Source organism: Harpia harpyja, chromosome 12 (genome assembly GCF_026419915.1).
Source record: "Harpia harpyja isolate bHarHar1 chromosome 12, bHarHar1 primary haplotype, whole genome shotgun sequence".
Classification (NCBI taxonomy): domain Eukaryota; kingdom Metazoa; phylum Chordata; class Aves; order Accipitriformes; family Accipitridae; genus Harpia; species Harpia harpyja.
Genome location: NC_068951.1, coordinates 9151413 through 9170191, shown reverse-complemented (window position 1 = coordinate 9170191; position 18779 = coordinate 9151413). Strand labels below are relative to the sequence as shown.

Genomic DNA, 18779 nt, shown 5'->3' with positions numbered 1-18779 from the left:
TGCTTTCCAATACACTTTTGGAGGATTTATCAGTGAAAAGGAATCCTTCAAAACAGCAGAACCTGAAACAAAGCCCAGCTCTACAGATGAACAATTATTTTCTTTTAAGTCTTGCTGGATTTTTTTAGCATACTCCTAGCAGCACTGTATTATTTGTTGTGATGCTGTATGGGTCTATTTGTTTTGATCGGATGAACTGATTTATGGGGTTTATCTTAAGTTTATCTATTTAAGTAAGTTGTGAATTAGCGGAAGATTTATTTTGCAGCCTGAGCTGTGGGTTAAAGCTGTGCAAGTGTGCTTCTGCTTTTGACGGGGTGGCACCCCAGGGTTCCTGGTCTGGGCAATGAAGAGCTGTGCAGGTGGCTTACACGAGCATCGCTGTTTGCCGGGACCTGGCTGCTGTTCCCAGCGCTGAGCAGTGTGAGATGCCCAAGTGTTCAATCCAGGTGGGTGATCTGTGGGCTTTCACAGCCAGCTGCACAGCAATGCAGGCAGATGCTTCCCTCCCCTTGCTCCTGCATGTGGGGAAAACGTTGTGGCAGGAGAAGGGAAGAAGGTGGGGGAGCTGCAGACTTCAGTTGCAGGTTGATTTTCCTCTTGATGCTCCCTAGGAGTGAGGTGAGCTGTGACTGTCCAGAAACTAAAGCTGCTGCAAGGAAAGGCCTTGGGTTTGTTTCTCTATAGGCAGAAGAGCAAATCCAGGCTTTTAATGCAGGGTGGAATCAGAGGTTTCCTTGTATCCCTTGTGCAAGTTGGATTAAATGGTGAAAACATTTTTACTCCCTCCCTCCCTTCATTTAAAATTGTTTCCCTGATTGAGGGGAACACACAGGCTGGACTGTGAGGAGAGCTGCAGCCCAGCCCCAGTGGCGCAGGAGATGTCTGCTGATGGCGGAGATGTGGACTGGTGCTTTCCCAACCATGCACAGGAGCCCTGGGAAGCTGCTGCCCCGCAGGCAGGGCTGGAGGCTGGTCTGTGCTTCTTCCTAGGGGCTGAGGCACTAACCTTCACCCAAAGCCGAGCGCACAGGCATTCCACGAGGAGTCCTCACGAGTGTCTGGTCAGGAAATGTGCTGCTCTGCAGGCTCTGGAGTGCAAGGAAAGCCTCTTCAGAGATAGCAGAGTGGCCCCAGGCTTGCGGTTGCCCTGACCTGATGCTCCTAGGTCAGCTCAGAAGCTTTCCAAGTGCAAACCTCGCATGAGCATTTTGCAGACAGCAAGCCCTCTGTGGGCTTCCTGTGAATCTGTTTCGAAGGACAAGGTCATCGCTGAGCCAGTGCAGGGCTGCAGCTGGCTTTCTACCTTGAAGCCTGGTCTGGGAGAGCAGGGACGTCTAGCAGAGGGGGGGCTTGTGCTGCTTTGCCTGTGGGTTTGTGGGACCATGTGCAGTATGTGTTGGACCAAACCTTGCACGCCTTCCCTTGCTGCTGTGAGCCACCCCACAGTGCCTGCATCCTGGCTCTGAAAGGGATTTGTGCTTTGGGATTGAAGGATTTAAATATAGTTTTAATAAAAGCTTTTAAAGCTGATCTTACCATTTCATTACTGTTTTGAGTGAGTGACACTTCTGTCAATTTGTTTCAAACAAGCCTTCAGAAAAGGCAGGAGAAGGGGGGAAGATTATTCCCGGGTGGAGAAGGAGGGGAAGGAGGTGAACAGCGGACTGTGGGGAGGAACGTGTTAGATTTGGATGTTCTCTTTCTGTGACACTGAGTGCCCAGTGTGTGTCCCTCTTGATTGGCACCTGACCTAGGGTGAAGCCTCCCATCCAGATCTTTCTCTAGTTTCCTTATGGATATAAAAGATTGCTTGAGCTTGGCTGCTGCACTTCTGCAGGCAACTTGGGAGGTCGTCTCTCTTTGCAGCAGAGTTCAGCTGTAGTGTATTTAAGTGAGCATTGTTGGACAGCTTCAAGCCAGGCTCAGCCTTTGCTCCATGCTCCTCGACGAGGGTGTCGTGTGTGTGTTCTGAGGCTGATGCTGGATGGGGGTTTTTGAACTCGCTCACGCCCACCCTTCCTCATGTAAATTAAATGTAGCCAGGGTGAAAACAGGGCAATGCAAGTGTCACCTGGCTTGCAGGGATTTTTATGCACAACCTGCTTTGTGTGTAGAGAGCCAAAGGTTGCAATATTTCAGAGTTAAGCTGACACTGAAATTCACTGGATGCAGTCCAGGATGCTGTGACTAAAACTAAGTTCTCCCCCACTGACCCTAGAAACTGGGCAGAGGGTTGAGATGATGCATGCTGCAGCACTGCATCTTCAGGGGTGATTAAGGGATGACAGCCATGTGCTGCAGAGGATCATTTCCTGCTCCGGACTGTGCTGGGAAGACTGAAATCTGTTTTAAATTGAAACTGAAATTAGCATCCAGGAAACAGCGATTTTATTCAGCAGTTTTAGCTTTGTATTGCATTTTTGTGTTCAGTAGGTCTTTTTCCAAAGGAAAAGCTGATTCCCACATGCTGGTAATCATTAAGCGTTGTTGATTTGCAATTCAGTGTGGCTTTTATACATGGTGGGCAGCAAGGTTAACGTGTGTTTGCACACAGGCTGCAACTGTGGGGGGCCAGGGGTGACCCTGGAACCAGACTTGCTTTTAAATTCTGCCTTTGCTGTTGACTATGTTGCAAATAACTGAGAGTGTGGAAGTCACCAGCCATGGCTTGGTTTCCAAGCCATTCTGTGACACTCTCTAGGGCCCTACAGGGCAAGAGAGAGAGTACTGTGGAGCCCTAAATGGCTATGGATTTGTTGTTAAGCTCATTGGGTTTGGATACGTACCAGAAGCTCTTGTACCCTATAGATAAGAATACAAGAGGTAAAAAGTTTGACCCTTTACCCTTGGCTTGTTAAGAAGCTATACTTCTCTCTTTATTGTAAGCTCAGGTTGACTGTTGGTCCAGCTACAGAAGTTCTCTTTAGCTGCGTCACTTGTTGCACATCAGATAAAAATCTCATCTTTATCACTTTCATATCTAGCTCGATGCTTGGGTTTGCCTTTCCTGCTGAGTGTTTGCAATTTGTTAATAGCCTGTCAGTGTTTTGCCTTCCATTTCTTTTACGCTGGAAGAAGCCAAAGATGGGTGTCTTGGTTATGTTTGTGTTGAGTGAACATTATTATTCAGTTTACCTCTGTTTGTGTTTCCTTTTAGGTATTTCATGGAGAGATTCCTTCGTGCCACATGTTGTCTGTGAGTGCTAGCATCGCAGCTCTCTGCAGTGCCATCTGAGACCATACGAGTTGGACGCAGCGATGGAGGACTCTCCAACAAATGCCATGGATGATCGCATAGACATGTGCTGCAAAGACACGCAGACTGAACTGGCAGAGCGGGTAGCAGCCATGGATGTGGCTGTTGGCCCAGACAGAAGTGACCAAAATGGTGAAGACAACACTGAAGAAAATGACACAGTCTTTTCTGATAACATAAAAGACGTCCAAAGAAATGGAGTCAACAGTGATGTGGGAATGAATGAACTGCCTTCCCAACGGTCAGAAGATGCTCACTGGAGGCATGTTCCCAAGAGACCTCTCACTAGACCCGTCCTATCAAGTAGGAAATTGTCTCTTCAGGAAAGATCATCAGGAGGTTATTTGGCTTCTAGCAACACTCCAGGTTATGGTCCTTATGCCACAGGACCATCGCCACGTATAATGAGGAGACCAACGATAGAGTCCAATCGGGTCTCCATATCAGATTCTGAGGTAAGTGTGTTCTCCCCTATAATTGTGGTGTCAAGGTAAGGTTAGTCTTTCTTAACTGGTAATGGGAGTCTTCAGTCTTTTGGAGTAGTAGATCTGAAAGCACCGTTTTTTTCTAAGGTGGGGGGGGGGGGGGGAAATCCCTAAACCAGGGATTGTATTTGCGTGGAATGGCTGGACACCTTTGTATCCATCCCCCAGACCTCTGCTGGGTGTAGCCCTGGTCCTGACATTGGCTCCTGCAGCCCCCCACCTGCCTGGGATAGTCCTTTGAGGGGCCAGGACCCCCCGTGTTGTAGCGGTAGCATGCAGAAGGCCTGTCAAGCTGTTCAGAGAGAGGGCTGTGGCCAAATGGCTTTGCTCTCATGTCCCTGCTGTATGTGTCCTTCGGGATTTTATCAGTCACGGCAGCTTTGCTGCTGGTATTTTACAGATTTAAGCTTCTGGAGATTATGTATCTCCTATTGTATTTTGCCATTATTGAAGGCATGATTTAATTTTATAAAGAGCTTAAATGCACTGGTGTTTCCTACTCCTGTCAGGATTTTCCTTTGTCTTTAAAGCATTGGTAACAGCAGTGGTAACGGCGGGCCGTGACCCCCTCTTGTTCAGAGGAGTGTCTCAGGGTGGCTGAGGTTGTTCCTGCTCATCCATCTTGCAGCTGCTCTCCCAGTACCAGACCTGGGCTCAGACCTGTCCCAGAGGTGTAACATGCTGTTAGTGGTCAAGTGTATTGATGGAAGTGGCTGCTGGTTGCAATTCCCTGTGTTGTGCCAGGTGGGGAAACCTGTCCCCTTCTGCTGTCCTGGGGAAGGACAAGAAGGAAGGCATCTGCAGCTGCAGCTTTTCTTTGCAGCCTTTCTTTTCCACCGGCATACATGCTGTGACGTGTTGTCATGGGGAGCAGAAAGAGGGGCTGCTCGGACCACGCTGCCTGGCGTTGCACTGAAGATGCTGAGCCTGCAGCAGTGCCTATGAGAAAGGGGCATGCAGATCAAACAGACTTCAGCAGGGCTTTCTTTGGAAGCCAGGCATCATGGAGGTGGTGTAAATGGGTGGTTCTTGAAGGCAAAATGTTTTGTAAAATGCTACTGGCTGGGGAAGGATTTTAAGTAGGGAATGGGCTGTCTGGAGTACTGGAGAGGGAACGTCATCTCTGTGGGGCTGACAGCTAGTGTGGGAAAAAACACAGGCTCACACCTGAATTATCCCCCAAGCCCAGGCTGTGTGTTGCCTGAGACTTTTATCTGCTATTTGTGGAGGAAAAATCCCCAAGTTTTCCTTGCGTCACCATTTCTCTCCAGATGCTCACCCAGTGAATTCACCTCTGCTGCTGTGCCCAGGCACTGAAGCTGGACAGAGACAGCAGCTGGGGGCTCAGGAGCAGTGCCCATCTGACTCTTCCTCACCTAGGCGATGGGGAATATGTTGCTGAACATGGCTCTGCCCGTGCCACTGTGACAATATGTTGCTCTCGGGCACTGTGCTGCTCCCAGCTGCGATGCCTAAATCCCACCGCAGTCCCGCCCTCTGTTGTAAGGGACCGAAATCACTGGAGTTTAGACTTTTGCCAGTGTGGGTCCAAGTGACCTGGAGCTTAACATCTATGTGGCTTAGTGTTTCCCTCCTGAAAAGTGGGTGTTTTCCCCTTGCACATCTGAGAGGATGGGTGCTGTGCACAGGCAAATCAGCTGTTGTCCTCTGGGAAGTTTTGCAAGTCACATTAGCTGTGAGATGGGTCGTGGCATCCCCAGCTGATAAGAGGATATCTGCAGAAGGTGCACTGCAGAGATTGCAGCTTCTTTGATGGCAGCCGTATGCTTTAATAAGGGAGACGAGGAGGGAGAGGAGCCAGTTCTTGGAAGCGGACGTGACTTGTGTGCCAGCTCTCCCATCCTGCAGTACTTTGACTGTGCCAGGCGTGAGGCTTGTCTGAAATCTGTTTCAAAGTAACTGCAGTCGAGTGTGACTAGCACATTCTCATCTGCAAGCAAATTCAAAATACTCCGTCCTCTTCCACAGCATCTGCATCCTGGGGAGCAATAGTTACTGCCTTGGGGTAGGAAATGCTTAGTTTGAAATGCAGATGCGGAACCCTTCATTTCCCTGCTCCTGCAGCAATTCTTTATGCAGTACTGTGTTTTTAATGGTCACTTTGATATAACTATTTAGAGCCCTGCTCTGGTGCAGCCCAGATGCTTAACAAAGCTGTGCTGATTGGAAACCATCATTCATATTAATGGAGAATTGCTGCAGTAGGAGGGGGAAGGGAGCCCAGGCGAGAGCTGTGCACGTTTGGAGGTGGGTGCTCACCCTTGCAGTGGTGCTCTCGGGAGCTGTGCTTCATCTTCCCAGCTTATAGGGACAGTATTTGTATTCTGTAAGGAATAGCAAAAGGACTAAGAAGATGCATGCTTGTTTATAGGATAAAGTTTGAGGCTGGCCACTGAATGATGAGAAGTTAAGTGTTAGATGTGTGACAGCAAGGTGAGCGTGCAGCCTGCGTGCAGCCCAACTCCAGCATCCTGCATATGACCTACCAGTTGCTGCTACGTGGTTGTTGTAGGGTTGTTGTGTTCATGGCTGTGAGAGGCATTGACAGTCCACATCTGAGCTATACAGCTGACTAAATACAGCAGGGAACTCCAAAGACAAATAGAGAGCAGATCGTCTGTTGTTACATGCATTTGCTCAGTACATTTGCTCTAAGCAATTAGCAGAGCCTTGCATGTGGGCAGGGAAGACTGAGCAGAGCCAGGAGGTAGGGGCAGGGCTTCTAAGATTTATGGGGGACTCTCTGTTGAGGCTTGGTCCTATGGGGGATAAAATAACCCTGTGATGAGAAATACAATTATGGCGTACTTAGCGGCAGCTGCTGTCATGTTTTCTGTTGATCATTTTGATACGAACACCCTCAGTGAGCAGGGAGGCTGTAGTTCAGTCTGACAAGATCCAGCTCACTGGTCACGGTATTGCCCCTGGTCTCCCCGCAAATGACTCTGACACATCTTGTTCTAAGCAAGCTGCACATTTGTACTCTAGTCCATATCTCTCACCTGCTTAAAGCTATTTTGGAGTTGCTCCTTTCTCCTTGCATTGGGTATCTGGCATCATCAGACAGTGCCTTTCAGGTGGCAGGACATTCATTGCTCCGGCTTGTGGCTGCTGCCCGAGTGAGTTTGTGCAAAAATGAAGATGAAATTCCTGAGCATTCAGGCTTTATCAGTGGCACACGTGCAGGCGCCATCCATCAGGAGCAGAGATGGATGGCACAGCTGCATATCAAAATTTCCTGTGCTATGCTGATAGCCACCTAGGATTGAATCCGCTTTCCCTCTCCAGTGATAGCAGGAGTGGTGGCTCATTGCCTTGCTGTCAGTTGTTCTGTATCCTTGACTGATCTGGAGAAATAATGGAGATGGGCTATGGGGAAATGGAATATGGGGGTAAGGCAGAGGTGAATTTTCTGTTGTTCTCTGCTGAATTATGGAAGAACTATGTGTTCAGTTAGAGAGGCACTGCTGAGCTTTTTAATGCTAGTTTAATAGTTGTTCACAGGCTAGGAGGAGAACTTACATTCAGGAATCAGAGGGCCAAGAGCTGAAGCTGAGCCTGTGACGCTGCAGGAGGATTCACCCGGTGCTGCGAGCGGGCAGTGAATCATGCTGTCCTATCCCCCACGTCCAATACCCCAAATGCCTGCCTTCTGAGTGGAGTTTCTTGGGTTTATTATTTAGGAAGACGATGGCTCCTGGGCCAACATGGCTGCAGCAGAGCCAAGGCTTGTTGTCTTGCACAGAGGCAGTCCTGATCAACCAAGCAGAGCCAACAATTAGCTAATTGCCCTGGGACAAAGAGTTGGCAGCTGCTGGTGTCTTGCAGCCACTGCTGACAACTCTAGATCTGCAGTATTAACTCTGCAAGAGAAGTAACCGGTTCTGCTCTTCTGACAGCATTACTGTGTACTTAACCTGTTCTGTTGTATCTCTATCAAAATTGATCTGTAATTTTAAAAATTTCCTGCTTGTTCCCCTCCTTTCTTAGATTATTCATGGACTATGGCCTAGAAGGTCCTTTCAGTGCCGCCTTCTCTGGTAGGAGTGCCTGCTAGGCTGTTGGGATTTCTGCTGCCTTTGCTGCCCATCAATGCTTTGCTCTAACAAGCGAATGGCTTTGTCTTTAGCTGTGGCACAGAAGTGATTCAGCTGAAGCTATTAAGGGTACATAACGCTGCAGAGCTGAGGCACAGGCCCCAGAGTGTAGGTTGCTGGCCCACATTGCCTCTGTTGATGTGACATTCCCGGCACCTGTTCGGTGCTGGTAGCATGGCAAGAGGAGAGGGCTTTCCTGGGGCTGCTAAAAGCAGTTTCTGCTTTGCTGCACGGTTGATGCTCTGGTGCTTGTATGTACCAGGGCAAGGCTCTCTGTGAACATGTTCGTACAGACCGATGGGCATCTTGTCGCTGTGTTTGACAGAGCTTGTCCTGCCTAAAATGGCAGGGCTTGTGTCTGTGAAAGGGTAGAGGTGCTGCTTGCTGGAAAGTGGCATTTGAAAATGTAATGCTGGGTTTTTTTGTTCTGCCATCCCAAAGTAACCTTTTTAGGTAGACAAGAAAAGTCTCACTTGGAGAGTAGCTAGAAGAATAATAAAGATGTCTTTTTCCAGGCTTTCTCCCAAGCCTGCCAGCACAGTTAATTGCTTTATACTTTCTCTTCCTCCAGTCTCTTCTGGCTGAATCGTCCTTTCTTTTTTACATGTTCCCTTTCTCACACTGCATCCACCCACTCCCTGGCATCCTGGTTCTTCTAGCCCCAGCATCCGTGCGGTCTCTCCAGCCTCTGGGATCAGCAGGAGGTCGTTGTAGCTCCTGTCGCGAATGAGTGGTTTGGGCAACTTAAAGAATCACAAGGGTATTAAAGGGTATTAGCAAAAGTGTTTTAATAGGAGTTTATAAAAGCACGACTTCACAAAGTTCGATGGCAAGGTTCACTCTATTACTTAATACGTGGATGAAGGAAAGGAAAATCAAGTTAGAATCAAACTAGAACGATTTATATAGAGACCGAAGATGCAAAAGGGTAAAGAAGACCCTCCCATTGAGTCACAAGGTTCAGAGAAGACCCCCTTGCTCTCTAAACTCCTGATGGAGCTTAGGTGCAGCTAGGTCCAGTCTTAGTCTCAGACTTGGGCAATGGTTTATGTCTAATGGAAGGAATATAAAGAGTAAGGAAGACCCTCCCATTGAGTCACGAGATTCAGAGAAGACCCCCCTTGTTTTCTAAACTCTTAATGGAGCTTAAGTGCGGCTGGATCCACTCCTAGTCCCAGACTTGGTCAATGGTTTATGTCTTAAAGGATTATGTGTGTAGCAGTAGTCTAAGGTTCATACACAGTTTAAGGTGGATCGCAAGATTTAACAGCACGTAATCATTGACTAATTTAACCTTTACAAAGTGATTCAGTAGAATTTACTACAATCACAACAGTGATTTAATTATAGATTCAAAATGGCAATATTTATACTATACTTGCTACCAGATACCTAGGTCAATTCACACACACACACACACAGACACAAAGATACATACATAAACAAAGGTACACCTGTTAAAAATTCCCCTTGATTTCAGTGAAAAATTCAGTTCAAATGTCTCTGCATTTCTAAATGTGTGAGGGTTGAGCCTCAAGGAGTAAAGGGTTTCCGCCCAGGTCCTGTCATCAGCTTTTGGCAACGGTCCTCTGAATTTCACAAACTGGAGAGTTGGCGAGCTCTGAGAGGCGTCCCACTCAGAGGGCAATGCTGGTTGCAGCCCGCTGCGGTCCAGGAGAGCTCAAAGGACCTCACTTAGGACCGCTGTTTATAGGTTCATGAGATGACTGGCTTTAGTCATCAGCAAATTACTGGGATTCCAGTAGCACTGGTACAGTTCCACTTGAGCTACGGTCCAGGTAAGGGATGTTCCGAGGCTGTCAGGGGATGACTAGTTATTCCCGCTCTCGTTCCCTGCCTCGGCCAGGCAACAGGAGTTCTTGGTACAGTCAGTGCCTCTTTCCACCTTAGCTACGCAAGAGTTCCTGGTACGGTCAGGGGACACTTAACTGCCCAACTCATTACACAAAGGCCAAGGCCTAATGGGAATTCCTGAGATCGTAGAGCGGCCCAGGAAGGAAGGGGGGGAATGCACCACCACAGCTCCTCGCTGCCTGGGCAGCCCCACATGTCGTGGTGGTGGGCTGGGGCTGTGTGTGCTTTAGCAGGAGTGGAGAGGGTAAGTCGGGCCAGTGCATTCTCCCTTCTTGGTGCTGCTGCTAGCCCAAGCACGCAGGGAGGAGGATGAGCTGACAAAGGGAATTTTCCTACGCTTGATGTCCATGGCTTATCCCAGAGGCATGGAAAATAAATTGCTGCTTTGTCCTTTCTTTCCTTGGCTTTCCACATCTTTATCATAGGCCTCCTGCTTGTTTGCCCAACTGGTTTGAAGCAACTGGTGTCAAGAGCTGTGAGAGGCAGTGCTTCAGTGCCTGCCTGATCCAGATCTCACACTCTTCCAGTCTCTGGGAGCTGCCTGGTTTTCTTCATAAGGTCATGATTTCCTTGCTGTGCACAAAGGTAAACCCAGGTGGGACCAGGGCAGTGGCAGGGACTGAGCTCCTATGCAGCTTGGGCTGGAGCACTTCCCCTTCCAGCCCCACAGTTCCCCAAACTAATTTTTTCTAGAGGTCTTACTGTGGTGCTCAAACTAGAGCTCTCTTGAAAAGATCAAAGATACTCGGAAAACATTTCTTCAAAGAAGATTCGCCCCCAGGCATGGCTAATTTCTTTTCCTTGAATTAATTAAACTTTATTTAAAAGTTTTCATTTCCAACTTGTCTAAGGGTGAGGTTTGAGGGAAGGAGAAGGCCAAAGCTGCAGTTGCAGAGGGGCTGGAAAGGGGGCTGCCTTCGTCCCAACGGTTCCAGCCCCCTTTTATTCTTCTAGCCACTCTCCCAGTAATACCCCAGGGACCCAGCAGGTGCCCAGGCTTCTGTATCCAGCTTTGGGGTCTTGGGTGGGTGAGCCCGGGCAGCAATGCTGAGCCTCGGTGTTGCACTTTATGCCCAGCTGTGGCCAGTGCTCTTGCCAGCAGCCGGTTGTGGTGCTGGGCTTCCAGTTTTGCACTTGGTTTTAGATGTTGTTTAAAAATCTGTTTATTTTTCTAAACTCCATGAGCTCTGGGCTTGCTATGTGTCCTTCTCCGTCCCTGAACAACTTTCTAATTTGTATTCATTGCTGCCCCTTATACCCCTTTTCTGGCTTTTATTTTCATTTTGTCTGTTTTTAGAAATGCTTTCACTTCCCCTTCCAGAGAGGATGAGTTTAAACCAGTGTTGTCTTCATTACTGGCTTTTAGTTCCCATTTTTCTTTTCCATTTCTTTTCCATTGCTTCTCTTTAAAATGTATCTCTGAATTGCTGAAACTTGTCATTCTTTTCAGATTGGTGAACTTGGCTTCTTTTAGGGGGCAAAATTCTCCATTATATATGTATGTATGTATGTAGGCAGTCTGATTGTTTTCAGAAATGTCTTTCTTTGGAAACTAGCTCTGGCTCTTCCTTCCCATCCCCATGTCCCCCCCCGGACAGCAAAAGCTCAATTCTCAATTTCTCGGGGTTTCTGTCACCCAGCAGTGGCATTTATGGAGTTGGGCCTGGACTCTGGTATTCACAGTGCTTTATGATTTTTGATCAATTTTTATTTTCTGTGGCATTGATTCCCCCCCTCCCTCTCTTGTATAATACTTTGGACATGTTAACAAATGGGGCATCTTGTTTTTTAAGGTGGAACAATTATTGCACACTTGGACAGACACAGTAGTCTGATGACAGACTTTGATGACAGACTTTTGCTGACAGCTTTTCATTAAAGGATCTCATTAAGGTTCTTGCTCTGTTCATGTTTATCAGCAGTTGCAAATATATTGGCGTGATGAAATCAAGAGGATTGTACAATGTTATCTTTAAGAAACACTTGGCCCAGAGATAGGTGTTTCTCTCTGATAAAGGAATAGTACAATTATCCCACTTCCTGCAGGAAAACCAAATAACATAATAACAACCCTGCCAGTCTGCAGCAACACGTGGCAGGAGTTGCTTGAGCTGTGAATTACGGTCTTTCTACAAGGAAAAAAAAAGGTAGAAAGCACCTATAATCTGGTTTGATTTTTGCTGCGTTCAGCTCAAGTGCTTGAAGCATCGCAGAAGCTAAGATGATAGTGCTTCTCACCAGTAATTATCTGAGTGGAGAGTGATGGAGGTGTGGATCAAGTAGGGATGTGGCAATAGCACATGTAAACTCTCAGAGGCTGTGCTGCAGACCCTGTCATTGCCTTTCCTTTGGACCCTCTCTGGATGTTTCCATCCCGGTATTTATCCATCCCTTTTAAAAAAACATTCCCCAAAGGTGGGTGTCCTGGCATTGCTCGCAAGCTCCATTCAGCAGCAGTGAAAGACCAGAGATATGCTTCAGGTGATTGGTCTGGTGCGGGATAAGAGTGGTAATTTCTAGCCAGAGGTAAGAGGGAAGGTGGGAAGTTGATGGTCAGAGTCAAAGGAATTGGTGCCTCAGACACAGGGACAAGGCATAGCCCCTCCTCAGTTGCACTAAATGCTTTGTAAGGGGGTTTGCCCAGCTGGATGGACTATGTCCTGCACAAAGGACTCTGCTCCTTCAGGAGGGAGGGAAAAAATGCTGCCGTGGCTGCCTCGACAGTGTGTTGGCAAGAAGCAGCAGCAAACTTGGTGCTTTAGAGATTCCACCTTAGCTTGAAACAAGGTACCAAAAAGTCTACGGCTACATGTAAAAGGCTGTATTTACTTGTTCAAGTAATCCCTACTCCGGGGAGGAGGCCTGATAACAGGACCTGGTCATTGCAAGTTTGCTGGTTTGAAGAGCAGGAGATACTGAGGTGTTTGGAGGCTTTCTCAGAGGGGTGGTCACTTTTCCTGCCTGTCTCAGCCACTCTGGTGAGCGTTTCCCCATCTCTGCAGCACTGCAGTTTTGCACAGGACAAGGCAAGGGGTGCAAAGCTGAGCACAGGGAAACCCAGGGCAGGAGACATCAACAGAAAACTGTTCCTGCTTAATTTGTGAAAATTGCCATGATGCAAAGCACAGCCTCATGCTGGGAAGTGAATCTGCTGACGTGGTGTTTGCAGGAGAATTTGTCCTCCACGTGTCCATACTCTGGGTTCCTGTGTGCTGTCCCCTCCTTTGGGGAGGGGAGTCCTTTCTACAAAATTCAATGGGATTTTTCTTTTCCATGTATTTCAGTGGCCTTGTGCTTTACATCTTGGCTTTTGTTGGGTCATGCTCTCTCCTCTCTTGTTGCTTCTAGTTCTGATGGATTGGTTTTTGCCTTTGGAAAGATATGTGCTTTGCTAGCAGCAGAGTTAATATACTTCTATGGCCCCATTACTCACAGTTGGCTCTTCTTGCCTGTCAGGGTGGTGGAAAAAACTTCCTTCACTGGAAACAAGATCAAGATTTAAATCATTCCTTGTATTCCTGACAAACCACTGCTTGCAGGCTTTAAAAGTCATCAATTCCCCATTCCTTTATTCTCCTTCACTGTGACGATCGCTTGCGTTAGAGTGTTTTCTGGTTGGTGATGGGGAAAAGTCAAAATTATCATTTACCACATCCATGCTCTAATGCAGCTCAAGAGTCTCGAGTGTCGCTTTCAGTGGGGATGCTGCATGGACTGGGGCTGTGACACCCCCTGTTCTTACAAAGAGACTGAAAGCATCTGGCACAGCTTTGCTGTCCTGGTGCTGCTTCTGTAGATTGCAGGGCTATTTTGAGGTTTATGGGAAGGTTAAGCTACCTGTCTGCGTATTTTATTTCAGCTTTGTTCCCAAAGAAGTGCCTGGTGCAGAGGCTAGAAGTGAATTTCCAGCCTGCTCTAGTGCTTGGCAATTTTGGGGAGAAATACTGTGTTCAAAAATGCTGTCTGGGGGAGTGTGTCCCATCTAAGGCTCAGCCCACACCATGCGCTGTGGTTGGAAACTCCCCCCTTCCCTCACCCCACCGAGTTTGGGGCTCTCCCCTCCCCTGCAATGCAGTTAAGTGCTGTGTGTTAAGTCAGGACCAAGGTAAAAGCCACTGCAGCCCACCCTCTGTGGTGCCAGCACTGCAGAGATCCCTGCAAGAGCACCCTGACTCTTTGCCAGGAGCTTTGCATTGCAGCAAAGTGTGTGCTGTGCTCCCGCGGACCCTGTCTCAGTGGCTGAGCCAGGCAGGTCCCCTGGGTGCTCCCCAGCAGCCGGGCAGCTGCAGGGAGAGCTCGGTGCGGGCAGTGCATGCTGCTCACCCTGTGCTGGTGGTCTTGAGCCCCTCAGGCTTCTGCGGCATCTGGGATTTTTTTGTTGTAATTAAGGGGGGGGGGGTGCAGCTCCAAATGAAGCTGTGGAGGTTTTGCTGCTGCTGTGGAAGTGTTTCCCTTTAGGTAGTACAATACTAAAGGAAGGGTGGATTTAACATCAGATGACTGCATGGCTCTTCTGTTCCGCCTTGCTTTCCAGCAGTCGATGGCTGCGGCCACCATCACTCTCTGCACTGTTCCTCATCTGTTGAGTAACTCAGCACCCCATCATGACATCCTTGTCACAGCTTGCTGGGTGTCTGCATCCACCACCTTCCCACCTCCTGGGGTTTCAGTGCTGGATAGTTTGCAGAGATCAGACCTCCTTAGGGGTGATTTATTTTAGCAAATACTGTATCAGCTTAAGGGAATCTACTATTGTTTGTGTTGCATAGCAAAGGAGCTTGGCTCCATGCGCTCTCCTCAAAGAGCAGCCCACGATCCAGGTCAGGGTTCCTCTGGGTGCAGCCACAGCTTTCATGCATGGCCCGCAGAGGGTCCCTGTCTTTGCCAGGCTGATGTTGGGAAGGGCATGGGCTCATGCTGTGACCCTGGGGCTGCCGTGGGTGCCTGGGTGCTGAGAGCTGCCAGGCTGTGAGAGCCCCGTGGAGCTGGGGACAGGTGTTTTTCTACTTGGTATTCAGCACAGTCCAATGTCGGTGGTTAATGTAAAGAGGCCAGAAGCTGCTGTCAGCCTCACTGGGCTGAATCCAGAGTGATGCTGGGGAATCGCGGTGGAGGGGACCTCTGGTGTTAAGCCAGCGTAACCCGAGTCAGAATTCAACCCATAATTGCTTTGTCCTGGGCTGTCAAAAAAAAAAAAAAAGCAGTGCTTATAGTGCAACATATAGCAGTTTAAATGAGATTTAGTCTTTCATTATTCAGCACTCTGCCTCTACTTGATACTGATTCAAACTCAGTCATTTCCTTTTACCAATACTCTAACTATGTTCTCCTTTTGATCTGCAGGACTGCGTGCAATTAAACCAGTACAAGCTGCAGAGCGAAATAGGGAAGGTACGTTATTGGAGCTCATGTTTGTCACAAGCAACCTGCATGCACACACACAAGTATGGGTGGAAAGACTGTGCCAGCCCAAGGGATCTTACTGGCCAAGACTCCTTGCAACTTGTGTTTGTTTTGGGGTTTTTTTCATTTGTTTTTTGCCTTATTAGTTTGAGCAAGTTTTGTTCAAGGTCAGAGTGGAGCTACTTCCTCTGAAATCTAAATTTATTTTCCTTCCCTCTGAAGGTGGTTAAACTGGCTCCCTTCCAGGGTGTTTGCTTGCCAAATGTAACACTAAGAGCCTTTGATGCATTAGTACAACCCAACAAGGAAAGAAAACCAAAAAAAGATCAGAGCAGGTGTATGGTCCCCATCAGGACTAGTTTAAGTTTTTATGTCCATGAATTAAATGCTAGTTTAATTCTAGTCCATGTTTAAAAGCTGCAGAATGATTCAGAAGAGATTCCTCCAAAGTTATTTAGAGGTCTGGGCTGGTGAGCAGTTCAGACACCTGCACATTTGGACGTCTGCCACCATTGCAGATGGGTCCACGGGTGACAGTGCTGTCTGGAAGCTGTACCTACCTTTGCAGTTGGAACATTGCAGTCAGAAAGGACTGCACCCTGAGCTGCAGAGACCTTCACCAAGATCTTCATTAGCCCAAACTCCTCTCCAAAGTGAGAGGCCCCAGGCTGTGGGAGGAGGCACCCTTCCTGTGTGGGCAGTGGGCTGTGCGTTTGGCTGCTGGCAGTCAGGGTGTAAGGCTAGAGATAACACTGCTGGTAGTACAGCAGATACCATCTGAATCTCACATACAGCCTCAGACCCAGTTATGGCTCTTGTCATTGGCTTAAGTATGTTTTAAGGAGAGTGTGAGGCCTTCTTTCTGGTGGATTTGCCCATGCCTCCTCTTTTGCTGTGGGTCACAGTGAGCAGATGGGCACCCTGAGGTTGGTGGAGGGTCTGCTGGACCTGCTGTGCTTCTGGATCAGCCACATGGCTGGTCTGTCTCCTGAGAACAGGACCTTCATTCCAGCCCTCAGTGAAGAAAAGAGAAATGTTTTGAAGGCTATAGTGTTCATCCCACTCATTTATTCAACAGGCATCTGTCAGCGATGATACCTAGCCATGGTGTCATGTCTCGCTTGCATAAAATGTATAGTGTTGACACAGAACTGCAAAAAAAGTTATTTGGATGGAGTTCGGCTTCGGGCTCTCGCTGGAGCTGTGGATACAGCAGCAATCTGGGTCTGCATCTGCCTGGGCAGCATGCAGTTGGAAAGCAGGCAGCTGGTCCTCACTGAAGTCCATTTGCTGTCAAGAGATGGAGTGGTTTTGTGCTGAAAATGGTCTTGCGCAGAACTACAGTAGAAGTGTTCATGCAGAATTTCCAAACTTGCACAAAAAAAATCTTCTTGAAAATTATTCTCTCTGCTCCCCACCCACATTTGAGTTAAGACAGACACAGTGGCTTTGGCTCAGGGCAGGAGGTGATGGACTAACACTCAACTCCTCCAGACATTGTTAATCCTCAAATGCCCCGTGGCTCAACAGAGCTGCCAAAATGTATGACCTCGCTGTGGGGTCACATCATCTGCAGACTTTCCTCAAGGGTAGGTATGGCCTGGGGCCTTGAAGGTTTTTTTTTTTTTCCCTGTCTAAGGCCACGGTCTACCAGCTTTGAGCAGCAAGGAGACAAGGTGAAGCTGCTGAACTGACTGTGCAATTTGTGTTTATTTTTAGGGTTCCTATGGTGTTGTGAAACTGGCCTACAATGAGAATGATGACAAGTATTATGTAAGTGTCTCTCTCCTCCATTCCTTGCTGCCACTGCTGCTCCTCATTCCCCTTTGCCCTCCTGAGAGCTAGGTCCCCTCTGCCTTGCTGCTTTTAGCATATGCATTTCTGATTTGGGTAACATGCAAGGAATTGAACCTCCCCGCTGGGCATAGAGCTGCTGCCTCTGTGTCTGGTTGCGTGCGGTTCCGAACGGGAGGGAAATCGGGTGGGCTGCCTTTATATAACAGGCGGGGATCTTGGAGGCAGGCTGCAGAAGTGTATTGCTGATTTGTCTTGACATTTTCTAGCTATGAAGCAGGTCACCTGAAATTAGAGGCATGTGGGTGGTGGTATTCAGCACCTGCTGTGCATTGGAAGCTTGGCCTGGAATGAGCAGGCATGTTTTGTAGGGAAATGGGGGAATTTATTAGAAAGATGCTGAACAGTGTGGCCTAGCTGGGCAGTGCCTGGCTCCCCTGCATCTTACACCCTTGCGGGATGCCTCCCTGTACACCAAACGGAACCTCACTGTCAGGTCAGGAGGTGTAGGGTGCAGGGCAGAAGGTAAACCTTGGCTTTTAAATCCTTTGCTGAGCTGAAGCCAGAGTTGGAGGGTTTCAGATTCAGAAAGGCTGCTTATGCTGAAGGCTCCTTCTCTGTCCCTCCTCTTTCAGAGGCAGGTGAATCCTAACTGTCCCAGCTGGGATTCCTGCAAAATCTGTCTGCAGATGTGCTCATGTCCCTGGGCTTGCCCTGTGGCATGTTTTGTTCAGGCTGAGAGCAGGAGCTGGACAACTGGCAAAAGGAAAGCTGCCTTGCTGTGTGTGGCTGTGCCTGAAGGCTTGTGGAAACAGCTTTCAGCAGTTTCTCGTGGATCCCAGGGCAGGTATCTGCTGAGCAGAGCTCAGTGGTTGGAGTGCTGTTGAACCTGAACCCCGCTGCCCTCAATGCAGCCCTGCCAGTTTGGCCCTGCACTTCAGCTGCTGTTCTGTACTGTATTTGGTGAGAGGGGTCCTGCTTTCGCTGCTGTGATGGAGTGGCCTCACATGGGTGAAAATGGGCCCATCAGAGCACCTGGGCGGACTTGTGTGCTTCTCCCTGTCCCAGTGCACAGAGCTGTTGGTCTTCGCACAAAGGGGAATAAGAATATGCCATGGAGATATAAAGCGTGCTCATTCCCTGCTACTCCCCAGCTAGCTTTTCCTCCCTGACTCTTGGATTTACAAGTGATATACCAGGTTGGAGGGACCGGGTGGGAGTTGCATGCCTCTTAGTATTCATTAGCCCTTCTGTGCTTCCAGTGGGCATGAAATTGCAGGAGAAATGTCTTGAAATGAAGGATGGAAGAGATGAGACAAAAATCTGGACAAAGTGCCCTGGAGCTGGCCAAGCAAAGGAACCACAATTCTTTCCATACCCTGTGCTTTCCAAGCTGACTCACCCGCTATACCAGAGTGGTTGCTGTTTCCGATGGCTCCCTTTCTACACTGCCTTCCGAGTCCTCTCTCCCGTGCCCTGCAGCAGGACAGTTTTGTTCTGCAGAAAGCAATGGTGCCAGCTGTGGCTTCCCGGATCTGTCTGTTGCACCAGCGTAGGCAGTGCCAAGACCAGTGGCTTTGCTTTGAAAATTGTAATTTTGCTTTGAAAATTTACATTTTGGCACTGCCCTTTTGTTCTGGGAATCCTGATGCTGTGCTGTGGGCTGCCCAGGGCAGGCAGAGTGGTTGTCACAACTCGGCAGGGAGAGGTCAGTTTAGGATAGCATTGCCTGCTGCGTTCTTGTCCATGTTTTGGATGTAGGTTAACGCTGTGGATGTAGATTTAGCTGGTCAAATCAAAGCTAAAAGTGAAAGCCTGTGTCCAGGTTAGCCTGGTGTGTGTTAG

General features: G+C 48.4%; 1 protein-coding gene across 3 annotated transcripts in view; it reads left to right on the top strand.

Moving 5' to 3' along the window:
* Positions 1–18779, top strand: part of CAMKK1 (calcium/calmodulin dependent protein kinase kinase 1) — a 112524-nt gene that overhangs the window by 40253 nt on the left and 53492 nt on the right. For all 3 annotated transcript variants that reach the window (XM_052802872.1, XM_052802869.1, XM_052802871.1), the window contains exons 2-4: positions 3161–3714; positions 15081–15128; positions 16860–16913. In XM_052802872.1, the coding sequence (XP_052658832.1) occupies positions 3262–3714; positions 15081–15128; positions 16860–16913 (555 nt within the window). In that variant the 5' untranslated portion in view covers positions 3161–3261. The remainder of the gene's footprint in view (positions 1–3160; positions 3715–15080; positions 15129–16859; positions 16914–18779) is intronic.